Below are 21,490 nucleotides of genomic sequence, written 5' to 3' on the forward strand. Positions count from 1 at the left end.
GTATGTATATTTTATCTACATGATCTGGCGACCCCCCTAAATTTGTCTAGCGACCCCCTTGGGGGTCTCGACCCCCAGGTTGAGAACCACTGTCATAGAGCACCGTGTGTGTGTTGTTGCATTGTGGTCCAAAAGCAAAATGCTCCAGGTGTTAAACCCTATGAAACTCTGTGACTGAAACGTCCTGTACCTTTTCACCTTGAGGTCCCATGCCCGGAGCGCCAGTGGGACCCGGGAGTCCAGGAGGTCCATAGCTGCCCTGAGACAGACGAGACACGTGTGATAAAGAACAACAGAGCGTGTTTCAGATGTTTGAGTCTGACCTGCTCTCCTTTCGGGCCCAGTGCGGAAAACCCTCTGTTGCCTATGGGACCTGGAAATCCTCGATCTCCCTGAAGCACACAACGTTCAGAACTTAGAACAAATTCAAACTACGGGCAAAATTCCCTTTTGTTAATAGTGCATGTTAATAGTGAGGGCTGTCCACTCTCTCGCTTGCGTCAGAGGCCAGTATCTGTTCACGTGAACAGACGCTGGCCTCGGGCTGACCAGGCACTGGGCTGAGTTTTCACTTTGCTAACAGCCAACACAATGTTCTTCCATTGCACCGTCTCCAGAGGCTACATATTAAGACCGCTAATGCTAATGTAAAGAGTTGGAACAACGACCCACCTTTGGTCCTGGAAAACCCTCTCCAGAAGGTCCAGGGTTGCCTTGAGCTCCAGCTGGGCCCGCGGGACCCTTTGAGACAGAAAATGTGTCTGAATACACCTTATTCAAAATACCAAAATCTGCTGCTGTCACACTCACTGTCTGTCCAGGGTCTCCCACTCCGACTGCACCCATGGGACCGGGCCGGCCCTGGAAGCCTTTTTCACCCTAAGCACCGATCAACAAAGCTCTGATTAGCCCGTGGAATATGTGCAGCCAATAAGAAGAACCAAGTAAACCAACTGATGATCTGCTTGTCACATTTTTTCAGATTGGTTTACTCTGCTGCTTGAAGTTTACAGTAGATTTTAAAAAAATACTGTGTTTACTTTACTTTTTATTATGGCTAAAAAATGGTTCAAATGGGTTGGTCCCCTCCCACCTCCCTGACCTGATGTGCCCCTATAACACGTGTCTTACTCTCAGCAGATCAATGAGAGAGGCAATGGGTGACAGGTTCCTTACTGTAAAGCGCTTTGGGCCTGATAAAGGTAGAAAAGTGCTATATACAGTAAGTTGAGTCCATTTGCCATCTACCATTCACCCACTAACTAAAAGGAAGCTTCATGGGGACTGAGCTTCATCAATTACTGCCCCAAAACTGTGGAACACGTTGCCTCCAGAGATCGGACAGGCTCAGTCTCTGCCTGTGTTTAAATCGCTTTTGAAAACGCTCCTTTTCTCACAGGCTTTGTGAGAAGTGGTTCTGAGCCCCTATGTTGTTTGCATTACTGGATTAGTCTTCTTTTTGCCTGTATTTTGTTGTATTTACTGCACTTTGCATCCTGTGTTGTTAAGACTGTTGAATAATGTTTCTGTTGTTTTATGATGTGTGTACGGCCCTTTGGCCAACTGTAAAGTTTTTAATACAATGAGTGCCAAAAACGACAAAAACAAAAAACATGTTTTTGCTCCCCTGAACATAAAAACGTGTTTTTGCAAGGTTTTTTTAAAGGGGCTGGAAGCAAGTTCCCCATTTTATACTCACTACTGCCACCTCAGGCCATATGTGTAACTGCACCTTCTATATTAAGCTCGTGCATGACGGCAATTTGGGCCGAAGTGACACATTTTTGAGTGACCGTACAGGATTTTAGAGGCAGTTGTGGTGAACAGGTCTGAGCTCATTCTACACATTAGGACATGGCTGGAACATGTAGGGGGAGGAAAATACTTAATTTTAACATTTTTAAACTCCTTATAGTCCCTTTAAACTATGTTTGTGGAAATGTGTGATTCACAAATGACAATTAAGATTAATTGAACCCGAATTTTTATTTGGGACACGCTTGTAGTGATCTGTTTCACATGTCGAGAGCTGCTAGGCTTGTTCGGGATGCGGTTGCGGCTCGCCTGGATGATTGGCGAGAGTAGCCAGCGCAACGGGGGCGGAGGAAAAGTCTGAAGTCCAGCCGACTGCTCCACATGCAGAGAACAGCGAGAGCGGCCTCAGATCAGATCAGGTCTGCGTAGGTTTCCTCCGGGCACTCCGGTTTCCCCTACCACTAAAAACATGCACAATAGGCCAGGATGAATGATGTGTGTGAGTGAATGTATGGTGGTGTCAGAGGGTCCGTTGGCACAGACGTGTGCAGTCGCGAAAGCGCTCCTGTCAGTCTCCCCCAGGGGAAACTGAAGCGACAAACGTAGTTTACCACCACCGAGTGAATGTCCAATTGTCTCATGTAAAGCGCTTTGTGACCATGTCTGTGAAAGGCGCTATATAAATAAAGATATTCTTCAGTGCCTCGTTCAGAAATCACATTCATATCAAGTTTATCCTAAAGTCATTTGCCTCCTGCTCTGCTTCCTTTACTCAGCAGCATCATTCTTCATCAGAGAAAACTTTCCCATTTGTTTGTCACATTTACAGATGACTAAAATGTGACTATGGCTAAAAGCATTTTTGTACAAAAGACAAAGATTAAAAACTAAGAGACCTGCCAAAAACAACACTGATTACACTGAAAATAAATATCAAAATGTTAAATCCTGTAAATGAAGTTCTTTTGAAACCAGAAAAAGAGAGAACAAATATGCAGGATTATGACAAAAGCAACATGAAGAAATGGATTGTATTGATGAAGGTATAGCATTATTAAAAGGTAAAGAAGTTGATTTGAGAGATTAAACTCAGCAAATGCTGCACTAGGACGTTCTCTGATCACCTTCGGTCCTGGGAAGCCAATACCACTGTCCCCCTGAGGTCCAGGAGTCCCACTGGGCCCTCTGTCCCCCTACAACACCACAACACACACACTTTTATTAGTGGTAATTACATGATACACACCATGTCAATAATTTGGCTTGATATATAAAGATTAAACTATTCTGATCAGATCATACACTGTAGTACATGGGAAGATACCAATAAAAATGTATACGACGTGTGTTAATACTTACTTTCGGGCCTGGCGCTCCCTCTGGACCCACGTCTCCTGGTGAACCCACCGCTCCCTAAAGCAGACACGTGATGATAAAGTTTACATCAAGTCACTGTCTTTACGAAAAATGTGGCAAGATTCCCATCGTAGAGAAAGGTTCAGCGCATCATCGGGACTGGGTTGTTCCATACATTTGGCTTCGTCAGCAACTGTTCCAGTAGGAAGAGGCTGGGCTTGTCTTTGTCTCTGAAGTTGTTCAACAGCCTCACTTGTGAGTCGAATCAAAAATTTAGATCGATCAATACCATTTTTTTGCCATAATGTCCAGCTGTACATCTTAAAGCACAACTAAGTAACTTTTTTACCTTAATAAATTGTTTTCGTAGTCCCTCTTCGGGTAATAAAAGTGTTAATGTGATGATTGGGGGTCTTTCATCTCCCCCGGTGTCTCTGGCCAGAAAACCACACTTGCAGCTTTCCCTCCTCCGACCCGGCAGCCCAATACACACTAATGGGAAACATCTCCCTCGCTGCTCTCAGTTGTCGATAAATTAACTTTTGGCTCATATTTCTGAGGTTTATGACATGACACGGGTCAGTCCTGACTGTATTCTATCTACAGCTTTCGGTTTGTTAATGAACATTTTGTAAAATGATCAGAAGAAGCTAACGGGCTAACGGGCAAAGCTAACTGTGGGCTAGCGCCACTTTAGCAGTGTTAACAGCCAAGTTTGAGTGGAAAAACCCCCACTGTGGCACAATGTACAATATCCCTCTCTCCCTTTGTCTTTTCCCAGTGTAGTATTTACTCACATGGACAATTACTAAGGGGCAAAAGTTACGTAGTTCTGCTTTAAAGTGGACATATTATGCATACATGTGTCTCATAAACCTGCTATAGAAAGTCTCAGCCTTGTTTTTTATTTTTATGTTTAATAATCCGTTTAGAATACATTAGAATAAATAATATAAATAAATAATAAATAAATACATTTAAATTAATGTTTGTGAAGGCTCTCATTCTTCCAGAAAGTATTCATAGAGAAGCTTAAATTGTCGACTGGACTGGGTTTGGTTGAGTCCCAAGCTATGGCGCTGGGGTGCAGTGTCAGTATCTCCATCGACAGCTGTTTGGTTCCCATCTTTACACAAGTCAAGAGTTAAAGTGCAATACTCTACTCTCTCTCATTCACATCACACGTTTGCATTGCAGTGTACTACACATATGTAATATATCCCGACTCGGCCTATTTCTCACCCAACAGTCCACCTCGGTACGCCACATCAGCCGTCTTCAAACTGCCCATAACGCAGCTGCAAGAATAATCTCGCAAACAGAATCCATAGAGCAGGGATAGGCAAGTTTTCTTGGTGGAGGGCCGATTTTCTTTATTGTAAATAGACTGAGGGCCAAAGCCGCAGATTTTTAGCCCAAAGTAAAGCACAACACTGGCAAAATGACCATCTTAAATGAGATAAATGACTTGAATTGCTTGAATTAAAGTTTGTCTATGCTGAATTTGAGTCGGTTTGAACCAATCCAAGATACAAATGCTATAGGGCCAATGGAACAAGAATAAAACCCACTTGAAATCAGACAAATAATTGATTTTCACGTGAAATGACACAAAATAAGAGAATAACTAGAGGTTTTACCTCATCTAAGACCAGAATTTACTCAAACCTTAAATTTAATCTCTTACTTCAAGTAGATTTATGTCATTTCTTCTTTAAAATGATTATTCTTTTTCCAGTGCACTTCTTTCAAATGCCAGTGTTGTACATAATATATGACCTCATTGGGTGTATTGACAGTATTTACCTTTATTTCTCTCATTTAACTCTAATAGTGTTAAAAGTACTCTCTGATTTGTGTAATAATGTTTCTCAAAATTATCTTGAGGGCCAGAGGTTCTGTGCTGGAGGGCCGGATTTGGCCCTCGGGCCTGCACTGCAAAAAGATCAGTATAAACATCTCAATTTGAGCATAATAATCCAAATTTTAGTTGTTTTAACTAGTTAAGAAGTTCTTGGGCATTTGTCCTAGATTATTTCACTTGTTCTGAGATGTTTCTGACTCGTTTCGATACATTTCGTCCTTATTTCAGGTCATTTTCTTTGCCAATGGGGAAAGAAAATTGGTCTTATCTCATTGGCAATTTTACTTTCTTATTTCAAGCGAGATTTACCCTCGAACTGGTCTGAAATGTCCTCAAACAAGCAAAGGAAACTTGGTCCGATCAGAAATAGTGTCTAAATGAGTGAAAACCGCTCAAAACAAGATACATTTCCTCAATTCAGGTCATTTAAGCCAATGCTTGATATTTACTTTTTGTAGTGTGACGTTGCCTAACCCTGCCATAGAGCCCTAACAACCAGGGTCATAGATGGATGTCTGAACCTTAAATGACCCGGGACTGCGTGAAAACAGAGCTGGACGTCCGTACTGCCTTTCATGTCCAGTGTCTAAGCTCTTACAATCACACAGTTTGAAGGACAGTGCCGGGGCTAATCCCACACACAAAGGCTGTTCCTACAGAAGCGCACTCTCCCACAGGCCACACTGCAGCACCGGGATTACCACCAGCCCATAATCACATACCATCAGTCCACGGGGAACGCGCTTTTCTCACACCGGGGATGTCCCTGGCTGTGAGCGGTCAGATAATATACAGTATGTCGTCACAGTCAAGTCAAAGCTATATTTCTGCTCTCTGAAGCAAACCATGAAGGACCAGAAAGGACTGAAAAGATCTCAGCTCCCACGGCACAGTTTGAAAGAACCCAGTATCCTTCAAACCAAAGTCTAAGGAATGTGTCTGGTACTTTTTAATGTTTTTTGTTGTTTTCATGCAGATGTTCATTAATGTGCATTGTCCCTATCAAATAAATAAATAAACAACTAAAATGTAGGACACCACTCATCAGAGTCTTCAGATGTATCAGTACTGGTTTCAATTACTTCTGCTGTGTCTAGTGTCATGAATTCAACAAATACAATACAACATTTACCTGATTTCCCTTTGGTCCCTGTGAACCAGCAGGCCCCTCTCGACCCTGCAACAACACGTCATGTTGTCAATAAAAAAATGTAGAATTGATTTTACTACAGTGAAATATACAAATGATCTATGTGCTCTGAGTCATACAGCGTCACCCTTTGGTCCTGGATCTCCACACTCTCCTCGCTCTCCCTGAAACAACAGCATTCTATGACACCAACACGAAAACACTTTTTAAAGCCACACTGCGTCACATTCCACCCATCCACCCACCCATCCACCCACCCACCCATCCATCCATCCACCCATCCACCCATCCATCCACCCACCCATCCATCCATCCATCCATCCATCCACCCATCCACCCATCCATCCACCCATCCACCCACCCATCCACCCATCCACCCACCCATCCATCCATCCATCCGAGACACATAGACGTCTCTGTACACGCACACTTCCTCCAGCTGCTCTGGGGGGTCCCGAGGTGGCTCTGGGGGGTCTCGAGGTGGCTCTGGGGGGTCCCGAGGTGGCTCTGGGGGGTCCCGAGGTGGCACCAGGCCACAAAGACACATACTCCCTAGAGGGCTAGGAGGGACTGTGTCAGGGTGGTTCTAAGTCTTTCCCAGGGCCTCGTCCCAACAGAAATGCGAACGGATGCCCAAGCCAGCCCTCGACATGAAGGAGCAGCAGCTCTACTCCAAACTCCTCCTGGGAGAGAAAAATCATCTCGGGTGGTCCCAGCTCTTCATCTCTTATTTTAGGTACATTTCCCAGTGGCCTATGGTGGTAACTTTGGATAACACAGGCTGGACATTAAAACTGTGTGAAAGTATAAATGCAGAGACACTACACTTGGAACGTGCGGATCTGATTATGTACCAAATGTGAGCCTAAATGAGCCTTCAGAGTGCGCCTTGTCTACTTGTGGAGGAATCGCATTTGCGATCTTGTTCTTTTGGTCAGAGCCGGTGCCGGCCTTTCTGGGGCCCGAAGCAAAGGGGTCCTAATGCATCAAGGGCTAGTCAGCATAAAACGAACCAACCTACGGTCAAAAACAGTTACACAGTAGTGCAGGGCAGATCTGGGACATAACAACCTCAATTCAGGCCCTGGCCTCTGTGTGAGAACCACTAACCAGTTGCCACTGTCATGCTGGTGTTTAGGACGACACTTTTTAAAATAGCAAATGGCCACATTCTCTCACCTCTGGTCCCTGACCCACAGTTTGGGAACCACTGACTTAACACATCGAAAACCTGCACCTGATGGTTCTTTCTATCCACTGACTGAGAAATAGCCTGATGGTAAATTGTTCAATCAGAGAACTGCACCGCCCGCGAGATGAGAGACAGCGAGCACCGCCCACGAGACGGGAGTCAGCGAGCACCGCCCGCGAGACGGGAGTCAGCGAGCACCGCCCACGAGACGAGAGTCAGCGAGCACCGCCCACGAGACGAGAGTCAGCGAGCACCGCCCACGAGACGAGAGTCAGCGAGCACCGCCCGCGAGACGGGAGTCAGCGAGGGCCGCCCGCCCGCGAGACGGGAGTCAGCGAGCACCGCCCGCGAGACGGGAGACAGCGAGCACCGCCCGCGAGATGAGAGACAGCGAGCACCGCCCGCGAGACGGGAGTCAGCGAGGGCCGCCCGCCCGCGAGACGGGAGTCAGCGAGCACCGCCCGCGAGACGGGAGACAGCGAGCACCGCCCGCGAGATGAGAGACAGCGAGCACCGCCCACGAGACGGGAGTCAGCGAGCACCGCCCGCGAGACGGGAGACAGCGAGCACCGCCCACGAGACGGGAGACAGCGAGCACCGCCCACGAGACGAGAGTCAGCGAGCACCGCCCGCGAGACGGGAGTCAGCGAGGGCCGCCCGCCCGCGAGACGGGAGTCAGCGAGCACCGCCCGCAAGACGGGAGTCAGCGAGCACCGCCCGCAAGACGGGAGTCAGCGAGCACCGCCCGCGAGATGAGAAACAGCGAGCACCGCCCGCGAGACGAGAGTCAGCGAGGCCGCCCGCCCGCGAGACGGGAGTCAGCGAGCACCGCCCACGAGACGAGAGTCAGCGAGCACCGCCCGCGAGACGAGAGACAGCGAGCACCGCCCGCGAGACGAGAGTCAGCGAGCACCGCCCGCGAGACGGGAGTCAGCGAGCACCGCCCGCCCCCGAGACGAGAGTCAGCGAGCACCGATCGCGAGATGAGAGACAGCGAGCACCGCCCGCGAGACGAGAGTCAGCGAGCACCGCCCACGAGACGAGAGTCAGCGAGCACCGCCCGCGAGACGGGAGACAGCGAGCACCGCCCACGAGACGAGAGTCAGCGAGCACCGCCCGCGAGACGGGAGTCAGCGAGGGCCGCCCGCCCGCAAGACGGGAGTCAGCGAGCACCGCCCGCGAGACGAGAGTCAGCGAGCACCGCCCGCGAGACGGGAGACAGCGAGCACCGCCCGCGAGACGGGAGTCAGCGAGCACCGCCCGCGAGACGGGAGTCAGCGAGCACCGCCCGCGAGACGGGAGTCAGCGAGCACCGCCCGCGAGACGGGAGTCAGCGAGGGCCGCCCGCCCGCAAGACGGGAGTCAGCGAGCACCGATCGCGAGATGAGAGACAGCGAGCACCGCCCGCGAGACGAGAGTCAGCGAGCACCGCCCACGAGACGAGAGTCAGCGAGCACCGCCCGCGAGACGGGAGACAGCGAGCACCGCCCACGAGACGGGAGTCAGCGAGCACCGCCCACGAGACGAGAGTCAGCGAGCACCGCCCGCGAGACGGGAGTCAGCGAGGGTCGCCCGCCCGCAAGACGGGAGTCAGCGAGCACCGCCCGCGAGACGAGAGTCAGCGAGCACCGCCCGCGAGACGGGAGTCAGCGAGCACCGCCCGCGAGACGGGAGTCAGCGAGCACCGCCCGCGAGACGGGAGTCAGCGAGCACCGCCCGCGAGACGGGAGTCAGCGAGGGCCGCCCGCCCGCAAGACGGGAGTCAGCGAGCACCGATCGCGAGATGAGAGACAGCGAGCACCGCCCGCGAGACGAGAGTCAGCGAGCACCGCCCACGAGACGAGAGTCAGCGAGCACCGCCCGCGAGACGGGAGACAGCGAGCACCGCCCACGAGACGAGAGTCAGCGAGCACCGCCCGCGAGACGGGAGTCAGCGAGGGCCGCCCGCCCGCAAGACGGGAGTCAGCGAGCACCGCCCGCGAGACGAGAGTCAGCGAGCACCGCCCGCGAGACGGGAGACAGCGAGCACCGCCCGCGAGACGGGAGTCAGCGAGCACCGCCCGCGAGACGGGAGTCAGCGAGGGCCGCCCGCCCGCAAGACGGGAGTCAGCGAGCACCGATCGCAAGATGAGAGACAGCGAGCACCGCCCGCGAGACGAGAGTCAGCGAGCACCGCCCACGAGACGAGAGTCAGCGAGCACCGCCCGCGAGACGGGAGACAGCGAGCACCGCCCACGAGACGAGAGTCAGCGAGCACCGCCCGCGAGACGAGAGTCAGCGAGCACCGCCCGCGAGACGAGAGTCAGCGAGGCCGCCCGCCCGCGAGACGGGAGTCAGCGAGCACCGATCGCGAGATGAGAGACAGACTGCCACATAGAGTATGGAGAAGAGTAGGTGGAGACCAGACAGTGAGTGAGAGCTCTCATAGCCTGATGCCGTAACAACGCATTGATCAACAAGCGAGACAACGCTGTAACGTGACTGAGATGCGGGGCCCTAGCAACTTGCATACTCTGCATATTGCAAGAACCGGCGCTGTTTTCGGTCATCACCCACTTGTCTCCATGGAGATGTTGCTTTGCTCTGACTGTGTATCGAAACATGAGGTTTAAATACTTTTGGTCCTCTGTGTTTTATTAGGAAAAACTTCTGCATAAATGTCATTGTCTGTGTCTTGTAGATCTTCAGGAGCACAGTAGTTCATGTTTCATTCATTCAGTTTCCATACCACCTGGAATGTTCCGCAGTGTGGCTTTACTGACAATGACAGCTAGAATTAACATTTTCCACTCACCTTGCTGCCCTTATAACCTTGAAGGCCCTTTAAAAACATGTACATTAGCGAACGCAATCAGACCTTTGTAATAGTTAGAGTAGGAAACAGATAAACTTGTACCTGTGGCCCGTCACTTCCCGGTCGCCCGCTGCGTCCCGCCTCCCCCTTCATAAGACACACAGGTTACATGGACAGAAACATGAACCCGCGTCTGTGCAATGTGCACCTGGCTTACCCTGGACCCCTTTAGACCCTGAGCCCCGCTGTAGCCTGGGGTGCCTTTTTTCCCCTGCAAAATGACATATCACAAGAGAGAAGCAGATTTTTAAAAATGTGTCTCACGTACAGGTGTCATGATTTACAGTGCCCAGAAAAAGTACGTACACCGTCTGGAATGATTAAACAGTGTCTGCCTCAACTAATAACACCCAAACATTTACATTTGATCATATTTTGTTTAATCATTCCTGTGATTTTGATGAAGATCAGACCACATTTAGGCAGAAATGTGAGAAATTCCAAATGGTGCACTTACTTGTTCTCAGCTCTGTATACTGTGTTTTATGTACAGGTGAAACTTGAAAAATTAGAATATCATGAAAAGCCTTTATTTGTTATAATTTTGACTGTTATGGCTCAGTTTGTAAAAAACCCAAATTAAGAATCTCACAAAATGAGAATATTCTGACAATGGACTGTAAGCCACCTGGAATCTACCTCTTTGCATTAGTATTTCACATTTTATACTTCAAATATGTATCAAATGAACTCACAGGACTCCCTGGAGGCCCTCGCTCTCCTCTCTGACACAGACAAACGTGCGGCTGACGACACTGAAGCGGAACAGAGGTCAGAGGTCAGACAACTGCGTGTAACTGTAAATACGTCTAAAAATGTCCCATTGATTTAAGCATTGTCAACCGGACTGGGTTGATATTTTACTTTCTACTACGAAATAGCCTAAAATGTAGAAAAGTGGACTAAAGATCTGCATTTTGTTTGTTTTTATGTCACATGTATTGATATATACTGTGTGTGTGATCCAGAAAGTACGTACCTCGTCCATCACAACTGCAGTCTGGAAGATAAGACAGAATGTTACATGAGGATGGAGCTTTACCATTCTGATGTTGTAGAAATCAGTAGAATACATTAGTAAGGCATTGGTCAAAGAATGAAGGTAAATTAATATATAACTTAGGGCTGGGCGATTTTGGAAAAAAAAAATTATCACGAGTATTTTTCCCCATATTGATTGATCTTGATTTTCAATTTGATTATTTTTGCTTTAAAGAAAAAAATAAAAATAAATGTGGCCTTTCCTGTTTTTTTTGGGAAACAGATGCTGTGGCCAAATTGAAAACTGCAGCTAACTCAGCAGTCAAAACAAACTCCAAACTTCTAGCCTCACAGTACAACATTCCCTCACCTGCCCAGTGCCCACGCAACACACAAACATCTGCAAAGGAGACGCAAACAACTGAACTCAATACAATTTTGACGTAGTACTGTGTAATTACAATCTACAAAGCATATTGGGTCTAGAATTGGGTGAACTTTTGGTATTCTTTCGTAAATGTTGCCTCTTTACCTCCAAAAATGGAGATTTGTTTTGGAAATGTTCACATTTTTCTGTTTTGGTTCAATCTAATGCTGCTCTCAGCTCTTCTCCTGGATTGTGTTTTTGTCAGAGAGTCCGGATGGGAATCGAACCTGGGACCTTCTAGCTGTAAAGCATGAGCACTAACCTGTGACAAACTCGCTGTTTTGAAGGTGGTGAATCTAGCGATGTGATGCTGGCAAAAAGGAGTGGGTGAGGGCGGCTTTAACCCAAAACATTTTTCCGAATAGTGGAAAAAAATGTGTTTCTTTCCTTCAGTTTATTGTAAAAAAATGACATTTGTGATAAAAACCCTTTTGTAAAAAGCCTTATCATTTGTGAACTGGTGGCTAGTTGTTGTTTGTTGCATTATTGCGTCAGTGTTGCTCTGTGAAGAATGGATCAGAATGTTGATGGGAATTGGATGCTAGAATACGTTAGGCATAGGGCTGTGCAATTAATCGAAATTCGATTACGATTTCGATTACAACAGTAAACGATTACAAAATTAGCATAATCGCAAAAATCGATTATAATTTTTTAGTTCAATTTTTTTTTTTTTTTTTTTTTTAATTTTATATATTTTTTTCAAATTTTTAATTGTTGGATTTTTGTCACTTTTTTGCTGGATTTTTGTCACTTTTTGCTGGATTTTTGTCTTTTTTCTGCTGGATTTTTGTCACTTTTTTAATGGATTTTTGTCACTTTTTTGCTGGATTTTTGTCATTTTTTTGCTGGATTTTTGTCTCTTTTTTGCTGGATTTTTGTCATTTTTTTGATGGATTTTTGTCACTTTTTTGATGGATTTTTGTCACTTTTTTGCTGGATTTTTGTCATTTTTTTGATGGATTTTTGTCACTTTTTTGCTGGATTTTTGTCTCTTTTTTGCTGGATTTTTGTCATTTTTTTGATGGATTTTTGTCACTTTTTTGATGGATTTTTGTCTTTTTTTGCTGGATTTTTGTCACTTTTTTGCTGGATTTTTGTCACTTTTTTGCTGGATTTTTGTCACTTTTTTGCTGGATTTTTGTCACTTTTTTGATGGATTTTAGTCACTTTTTTGCTGGATTTTTGTCACTTTTTGCTGGATTTTTGTCACTTTTTTGCTGGATTTTTGTCATTTTTTTGCTGGATTTTTGTCACTTTTTTGCTGGATTTTTGTCATTTTTTTGCTGGATTTTTGTCTCTTTTTTGCTGGATTGTCGTCTTTTTTTGCTGGATTTTTGTCACTTTTTTGCTGGATTGTTGTCACTTTTTTGCTGGATTGTCGTCTTTTTTTGCTGGATTTTTGTCACTTTTTTGATGGATTTTTGTCACTTTTTTGCTGGATTTTTGTCATTTTTTTGATGGATTTTTGTCACTTTTTTGCTGGATTTTTGTCTCTTTTTTGCTGGATTTTTGTAATTTTTTTGATGGATTTTTGTCACTTTTTTGATGGATTTTTGTCTTTTTTTGCTGGATTTTTGTCACTTTTTTGCTGGATTTTTGTCACTTTTTTGCTGGATTTTTGTCACTTTTTTGCTGGATTTTTGTCACTTTTTTGATGGATTTTAGTCACTTTTTTGCTGGATTTTTGTCACTTTTTGCTGGATTTTTGTCACTTTTTTGCTGGATTTTTGTCATTTTTTTGCTGGATTTTTGTCACTTTTTTGCTGGATTTTTGTCATTTTTTTGCTGGATTTTTGTCTCTTTTTTGCTGGATTGTCGTCTTTTTTTGCTGGATTTTTGTCACTTTTTTGCTGGATTGTTGTCACTTTTTTGCTGGATTGTTGTCTTTTTTTGCTGGATTGTCGTCTTTTTTTGCTGGATTTTTGTCACTTTTTTGCTGGATTGTTGTCACTTTTTTGCTGGATTTTTGTCATTTTTTTGCTGGATTTTTGTCACTTTTTTGCTGGATTTTTGTCATTTTTTTGCTGGATTTTTGTCTCTTTTTTGCTGGATTGTCGTCTTTTTTTGCTGGATTGTTGTCTTTTTTTTGCTGGATTTTTGTCACTTTTTTGCTGGATTGTCGTCTTTTTTTGCTGGATTTTTGTCACTTTTTTGCTGGATTGTTGTCACTTTTTTGCTGGATTGTTGTCTTTTTTTGCTGGATTGTTGTCTTTTTTTTGCTGGATTTTTGTCACTTTTTTGCTGGATTGTCGTCTTTTTTTGCTGGATTTTTGTCACTTTTTTGCTGGATTGTTGTCACTTTTTTGCTGGATTGTTGTCTTTTTTTGCTGGATTGTCGTCTTTTTTTGCTGGATTTTTGTCACTTTTTTAATGTTTTTTTTTTAAAGGCAACAAATAATCGTTTGAATAATCGTGATTTCAATTATGACAAAAATAATCGTGATTATTATTTTTTCAATAATCGAGCAGCCCTAGTTAGGCATATCAGGAATCAGTTTGGACACAATTAACTATTGAAAATGTTGGCTCTCCCTGTCCCTTCAAATCCAGTATGTGGCCTTTAATGAAAAACCATGTCTTACCATCTCTGTGAGCAGCGTCTCCTCCAGGTTTGGATCCAGGAGGCTGTGGACGAACTGCTGCGGGGGGGCGCTGGCCAAGGCCCGGAGGTTGGCGTTATTGTGACTCCTCTGGGCCACGTCCGACAGCCCCAAGGCAAAGATCTTCACCCCCTGATCCCTGACCTGGGCCGCTGCGGCTCTGGCGTCAGGGCTGCGCGGGTGGTCCAGGCCGTCGGTCATCAGCAGCACCACCTGGACGCTGCGGGGGGCGTTCTCCCGCAGCAGCAGGGCAGAGGCGTTGGTGAGGGCGTAGCTGGTGTAAGTGCCATGGCCGATGTAGCTCATGGTGCTGACCGCATCCTGAAAGGAGTCCAGACCGGCCCAGGCGGAGAGCGGCTGGTCCACGGAGACCGAGCTGCTGAACTGCAGAGCGGACAGTCGCAGCGTCAGGGTCCAGCCGGGCACCTGAGGAAAAGCAGAGGAAGAAGCTTGTTGACATGGTGGTGCTATTTTACCATTTGTGAGCGTCAAATTAGCGTTAGCCCTTAGCTTGAAGGCTAAAACACCTACAGTTATAAACAAAGAAGTCTCCTCTGGTGAAGTATTTACATTGTCCATCAGCTGCATCTTTTCTGCCATGTACTATTTGAATAGTTATTTCAACAAGACACGACTAACTCTCCATAGAAATAAACAAGGACAGGAAACAGTCGTGGCCGGAGGAGGTTAGCAGGAACATGCAGTGCATTCAGAGCCTGTACTATGATTAACAGCGACCACCGACATGATCACAAATGAGAAAAACTTCTAAATCCTAGTATCAGGGTATCTGCAGGGGAGGTCAAATTGAAGACTTTTTAAGACTTCTTTAAGACCACAAAATCTCAAAAATAAGAACTGTTTTAAAAGCTCAATGTAAATAGAATGCAAAATCGGTCACAAAAATCAAAGATTCAAACTGTAAGAACATCATTTTTCCCATTAGGCATTTTAAGATGCTAACCATTCAACTTCAAACAACCTTAACCCATAATTAAAATAGAGCAGAGCTATCATACTCTACCTGCCTGGGCTAGGAGTGTCACGATTTAAATGTTTTGAGTCACCATTAGTGTGAGAGACTATTATTACGATTAATCACAATTATTGACCAAATGGAAGGAAATAACTGATATTTATAGTTTTTTATCACAGGCGACATTTTTATGTCAAGCACCCCACAGGACAGAGCGCTGAGTCAATCAAAACGCATGTTAGCGTTTGTGTTAGCGTGTGTGTTAGCGTGTGTGTTAGCGTGCGTGTTAGCGTGCGTGTTAGCGTGTGTGTTAGCGTGCGTGTTAGCGTGCGTGTTAGCGTGTGTGTTAGCGTTTGTGTTAGCGTGTGTGTTAGCGTTTGTGTTAGCGTGTGTGTTAGCGTTTGTGTTAGCGTGTGTGTTAGCGTTTGTGTTAGCGTTTGTGTTAGCGATTGTGTTAGCGATTGTGTTAGCGATTGTGTTAGCGTGTGTGTTAGCTTGTGTGTTAGCGTTTGTGTTAGCGTGCGTGTTAGCGATTGTGTTAGCGTGTGTTAGCTTGTGTGTTAGCGTTTGTGTTAGCGTTTGTGTTAGCGTGCGTGTTAGCGGGTGTGTTAGCGTGTGTGTTAGCATGTGTGTTAGCGTGTGTGTTAGCGTGTGTGTTAGCGTTTGTGTTAGCGTGCTTGTTGGCGTGTGTGTTGGCGTTTGTGTTAGCTTGCGTCTTAGCGTGTGTGTTAGCGTGTGTGTTAGCGTGTGTGTTAGCGTGTGTGTTAGCGTGTGTGTTAGCGTGTGTGTTAGCGTTTGTGTTAGCGTGCGTGTTAGCGTGCGTGTTAGCGTGCGTGTTAGCGTGTGTGTTAGCGTGTGCGTTAGCGTGTGTGTTGGCGTTTGTGTTAGCGTGCTTGTTGGCGTGTGTGTTAGCGTGTGTGTTAGCGTGCGTGTTAGCGTGCGTGTTAGCGTGTGTGTTAGCGTGTGTGTTAGCGTGTGTGTTAGCGTGTGTGTTAGCGTTTGTGTTAGCGTGCGTGTTAGCGTGCGTGTTAGCGTGCGTGTTAGCGTGTGTGTTAGCGTGTGTGTTGGCGTTTGTGTTAGCGTGCTTGATGGCGTGTGTGTTAGCGTGTGTGTTAGCGTGCGTGTTAGCGTGCGTGTTAGCGTGTGTGTTAGCGTGTGTGTTAGCGTGTGTGTTAGCGTGTGTGTTAGCGTGTGTGTTAGCGTGTGTGTTAGCGTGTGTGTTGGCGTTTGTGTTAGCGTGCTTGTTGGCGTGTGTGTTAGCGTGTGTGTTAGCGTGCGTGTTAGCGTGTGTGTTAGCGTGTGTGTTAGCCATTTACGAAGCTGTGTTGCAGATGTCAACTCCTTGTAACTGCATTGTGAAGTAACTTCATTTATTGCTGTGATATTTATATTTCTTTTACTGCTAATTTTGTATGGGAGGATTAGCTCAGAGAGAGGGGGCGGAGCTAACTGAATCAAAGCGTTGTGTCTTCCAGGTTTGCAAAATACCCCCAGAAAATACTTATATAATATTTCTCACAAAACATAGTACTCCATAGTGGTAGAGGTACAATATAGTATACTGGGATGGCTAAAATAGCAGGATATACATACCCTGAGGTATGGTCATTTCTGTTAGATAATGCTTTGTGTTTCAAATGACGTCACATGTTGTGCTTTTTACCTGCAGCATTGAGAGGCGAGTACTAAACCCCAACACAAAGGCCTTCTGCTTCTCAAAGAGGAAAGTCTTGGCACTCTCCGAACTGTCCAGGACAAACACCACCTCCAGGGGGCAGGTCTGAGCTGAGTGAAACATTTAAGAACATTAAAGGACATTTTGAATAACATAAAAAAAAACTGTACTTGAGAATGCAGCCTTCTGTGCAAATCAACAACTTCTCATTCTATCACCCGAACACAAGCAGCAATCGGCTGAAGAGCTCCATAACGTCGTACCATCTCTCAGCCTGTAGTAGTTCCGGCGTCCTGATGTCCGTCTCTGGCCGGTAACAGAGTCCAGCGCCGCCACAAACAAGAGGGACAGTAAAGCTCTCCACAGACAAGCCCTCGGCCACATCTTCAAACTGGTAAAGGACACAGCTGTCATTTTAAACGACACCACAAACGTAACAGATATCAACAATGCTTTTGGAAAATATCTCAGCTCATGTGTCTCGTTCCGTCATAGTCGGATTTTCAGCTGCTGACAATGACTGCACTGGTAGATCATGCTTGATTTTCCTTCACGCTTTGACATTTTTATAGTAAACTTGCTTCTTGCGAGCTTGGTAACTAAATGTTTAATGGTTCTGTTTTGAAATTTGAAAAAGTGCGGCCTCCCTCTGACAAGCTTTCATCAGTTTTTGACTTTTCAGTGTCTGATGGACGTCTTTTTTTTTATCATTTTGTGTAAGAAAGAAACTGCATAATAATTCCTCTCATCACCTGGGATACTTTAGCATTTCAGTTTTATACAGTTTGGATTCTGAAAGAAAAACAACAATATACTAAGGGCTGGATACAGTTAAACGATACCAGTTTGGTATCGGGAAAAGAAACTTAGGCGCTATCGGTATTGGACAAAAATGAAAGTATCAAAAGCAGGAACCGAAAATAAAATCTTTAGATCCAGGTTTTTATGTTGTTGGTCCAGGAACAGCATTAAAGAATGTGAAGGCACGGTAGCACAGCGGCTAGTGCTCGTGCTTCACAGTTAGAAGGTCACGGGTTCCATTCCCACCAGGGACGGGGCCTTTCTGTGTAGGTTTCCTCCGAGGGGCTGGTTTCCCCTACCACTAAAAACATGTACAATAGGCCAGGATGAAAGAGAGTGTGTTTGAGAGTGCGCATGGGGGACGACGGATGGAAATTAGCTCAAGGCTACAATCCGGAGTGGCGTATTTACATGCATGAGACCCATGTATGTTCATTAACATGCACTGACCAAATAAACCAATAAATAAATAAAATGTTGTTGTTTCAGCTCAAATCATATTTTTTTCTCCATTTGCATTTTTTTTTTTCTTTTTCCCCCCCCAATATTTTCTCATTTCCCCATTTTTTATAACTAATGTTTTTCCTATTTCACCTCATTTTTTTTTGCCATTTTGCCCCATTTTTTCCCCCTACACATTTTTTCTTGATTTTTGCCACATTTTCTCCCAATTTTCCTCAATTTCCCCCAAATGATTTCCAATTTTTCACACATTTCCTGACATTGGAAATTAACCCGAAATTGTAAATGTGCAGATCTCTGGTTCTAGACCACAAATATTTGAGTATAGGTATCATTAAAAGTATCGCTCTATCCAAAAAATGTAACAGTATCCATCCCAATTAATCCTGCATGCACCCGAGTCGTTATAATGCAAAATAGATTTCTGTTTTCTCAAAGTAGAAGTTGGATCACATGCATTTTCAGTCAAACATCCAAAGGAGAAAATGCATTAAACTTCTAAAAAGTTCAAAACAACTTTGAGGTAAATAAGAAGTGGGAGAATGAGTGTTACCTCGAGCCTCATCAGCTGGCGTTGGTGCAGGCGCTCGTTCTCAGTGTCATTCCGCTGCAGTGTTCAGTCTGGGCCCTGGTTCGAGCACAGACAGAGAATAGAACATCACTGCCCCCCCCCCCCCCATCACAAAGACTGTAGGCACAAGACTGCATTCCAGCGCACACGTCCCTCTGCTGGAGCAACAACCCAGAGTTCATGGTTCTGACCGTTGTTCACGCATAAACTCTCTTTCTCAAAGTATAGACATGTTTCCTTATAGTAACGGGCTTCAGTTTACAGAGTTTGAAAGGACACGTTTGCGTATTTGTCAAACATTCCTCCTACAGAGCATGTTCCTGAAAAGGGCAAACAGGCAACAAGCCTCCACAGCTCGTCAAGACTCGGGCTGGGCACCGTTAAACAGTACCTATACCGTCCGAAAAGCTCCGGTAGGGGGTGGTATCGAAAAACTTTTATTTTCCCCGGTGCTAATTTTCGGTACTTTTTCTCTCTCTCTGTGCATGTTTGAGTCAAATAAATAAACTAAATACAAAAATGCAAAATGGACTTTTTCAAGCTTTCCATCATGTTATTCTGTCACTCCCTCATTAAAAACATGTCTGAAGTGTTGCCTTGGCACATTCACGTATTTCTGAGTCATCTGTAAAAACTCTGATGGCGGCCATTTTAGGGATAGGTTTGCCTGAGTCCTCCTAGGAACGCCCCCACCTCCTGGAGACGCCTCCGAGCTTTCGTCACCAGCCGAGTAACCAACCACTGCTCCTCAGCAGAACCCCCTCCCCACTGATGCCACAGACAGCGTGTGGAGGGGGCGTGTCTGAAAGGCTCAGAGGTTCTTAAAGAGACAGAGGCCTATTTCAAGACATTCACTACAGCCATTTTGAGAGAGACATTTTATACAAGGCAGTTATTCTAATTTACTGCATTTACAGACCAACAGAAGGTTTGTCATCATTGTAGTGTGATATAGACTGGTGCTATGGGACTGAAGAAAGCATAATACCCCCTCTTTAACACATTTTGGCTTACCCCATACACCACAGTAGACACTGCGCTCCACAAACAACACAAACAAACATACATACATAGTTTGCAGACTGACTGGCTCTGGACTCTGGACCTTTTGGGATCAGATCAAAAGTTTACTCTGAACTGTGGAAAAAAAAGCTTTTCCATAAAAAGTGGGGTTACTGTTATTGTACAGCCAGATTTTTTTTTTTTTTATCTGGCATGTTCAAATCATGTAGGAAGATAATCTCACATTTCAAGAGAAAAAAAGTGTTTAATTCACTATCCTTTAAAAACTGCACCAGTTCCCTTATCTGTGCCCTCCTACACTCCAGCACACTCAGCTCCTTACTTTCAGAACTTCCCTCTCCGCATCATAACCCTCACACCGCATGATGCTCTACCGACATGTGCTTAGTTTGGGAGAACGCATTCCTCCAATTTTCAGTTTTTCAGGGTAAAGGATCCGGGAAATATTTAGGAGGATCCGTAAAAGATTTGATCTGATATAATGGTGTTTAATGAGAGTGTTCCGGCAAATGTTGTAGCCTCACATCAGAACTAAAGTGTTCCTGAAACTACTCATTTACAAATGAAGCAGTGCTACTCCTCCGCATGCTCCTGGCACACTCCAAGCAGCCCTGTCTCATGTTCTCCTCTCATCTGCAGTGTTGTATTTAGTGCATGTTGTCGAAAACTTACCGAAATCGCGCCATCTGTTGACGTGCACCGGAAAGCGCAGAAACTGAGCGGAACCTTTGGCGCCTGCGGCTCACGTGACACCAGGGGAAGTGTTTTGATGAGACACACAACACACGGAGCTGCAGAAGCATATTTACATTTCCAGTCCATGAGAGCGAAGTAGTTTTCAGACATGTGTTTGTCCGCTGAGATGACGCCATGAGTCTGTGTAAGTCATTCTTTTATTATTACAAGCGCATTTCAAAGTCGCAAACAGGATTTAGATCGACCTAAATGCTAGCATTAGCGAAAGTTAGCATGATCCTGCAACTTCAAACTTTCAATCTGGCCAACTTTCTTGCCTTTAACGCGCACTTTGAGGCACAGTATACATGATTTGGAATGTAATATGCATAAGTGTGTATACTGTGCTCTTCTCTTTGGAAAAATCATTTCCATTTCAAGTACATTACTGCCTAAGTTCACTAAAATGTTCATCCAAAGCGCATTAAGCGGTAGTTTTGGCTGAAATTGTACACTTAAAAAAAAAAAAAGTTAGGGTTAGGCTAATTTTATTTATGAATATTGACGTTTTGCCCCATTCCTCTGTTATTCAAAACAGAGCCCATGTTTGCCCATTTCAATAATTAAAGGTTCAAATATTTTTCTGAGTTTTGAATTTAAAAAAATCTAGTATTTTGGCAATAAATTGGCATTAAAAAGCATTACATTGGTCTTGCACGTGCCAGTATAAACACTGCAAACTTTGCAGTTTGCCAATCACAACTACTACTTTCAGGGTTTCCGCGAGGCATTTGAAGTCATTAAATACAGTGGGGGAAAAAAGTATTTGGTGAGTTCCCCATAGACTTTCTTGGCCAAATACTTTTTTTCCCCACTGTAACTTGTGCAACAAATCTAGGCCTTGAATGGCAAGGCAAGGCAACTTTATTTATACCGCGCATTTCGTACACAAGGCAACTCAATGCGCCTATGTCATTAATGTCATTAAAAAACATTACATTGGATTCAAACTGGCACTGTATCTAAAGTTATTGGAAAATTACAATGACATAGTTATTTTCACTGTATAAATGCATCAAAAACACCAAAGTTATGGTCGAAAATATGTTCAGCTGCTGTTTTGAC

General features: G+C 45.2%; 2 protein-coding genes across 2 annotated transcripts in view; one reads left to right on the plus strand and one right to left on the minus strand.

Annotated features, from left to right (window-relative positions):
* Nucleotides 1–18,731, minus strand: part of col28a1b (collagen, type XXVIII, alpha 1b) — a 33,955-nt gene extending 15,224 nt beyond the window's left edge. Inside the window, exons 1-17 of the mRNA XM_079560722.1 lie at nt 18,650–18,731; nt 17,097–17,224; nt 16,822–16,943; nt 14,165–14,608; nt 11,151–11,171; nt 10,867–10,926; nt 10,329–10,382; nt 10,214–10,258; nt 10,112–10,138; nt 6,245–6,289; nt 6,108–6,152; nt 3,115–3,168; nt 2,880–2,948; nt 811–879; nt 673–741; nt 324–392; nt 191–259 (exon numbers count right to left, since the gene is read on the minus strand). Of these exons, the coding sequence (XP_079416848.1) occupies nt 191–259; nt 324–392; nt 673–741; nt 811–879; nt 2,880–2,948; nt 3,115–3,168; nt 6,108–6,152; nt 6,245–6,289; nt 10,112–10,138; nt 10,214–10,258; nt 10,329–10,382; nt 10,867–10,926; nt 11,151–11,171; nt 14,165–14,608; nt 16,822–16,943; nt 17,097–17,217 (1,383 nt within the window). The 5' untranslated portion in view covers nt 17,218–17,224; nt 18,650–18,731. The remainder of the gene's footprint in view (nt 1–190; nt 260–323; nt 393–672; nt 742–810; nt 880–2,879; nt 2,949–3,114; nt 3,169–6,107; nt 6,153–6,244; nt 6,290–10,111; nt 10,139–10,213; nt 10,259–10,328; nt 10,383–10,866; nt 10,927–11,150; nt 11,172–14,164; nt 14,609–16,821; nt 16,944–17,096; nt 17,225–18,649) is intronic.
* Nucleotides 18,732–20,451: 1,720 nt separating this feature from the next.
* Nucleotides 20,452–21,490, plus strand: part of mios (missing oocyte, meiosis regulator, homolog) — a 28,985-nt gene continuing 27,946 nt past the window's right edge. The window contains exon 1 of the mRNA XM_079560889.1: nt 20,452–20,570. The gene's annotated coding sequence lies outside the window, so the exon portion shown is untranslated. The remainder of the gene's footprint in view (nt 20,571–21,490) is intronic.

Source organism: Gobius niger, assembly GCF_951799975.1.
Source record: "Gobius niger genome assembly, chromosome: 8".
NCBI classification, from domain to species: Eukaryota; Metazoa; Chordata; class Actinopteri; order Gobiiformes; family Gobiidae; genus Gobius; species Gobius niger.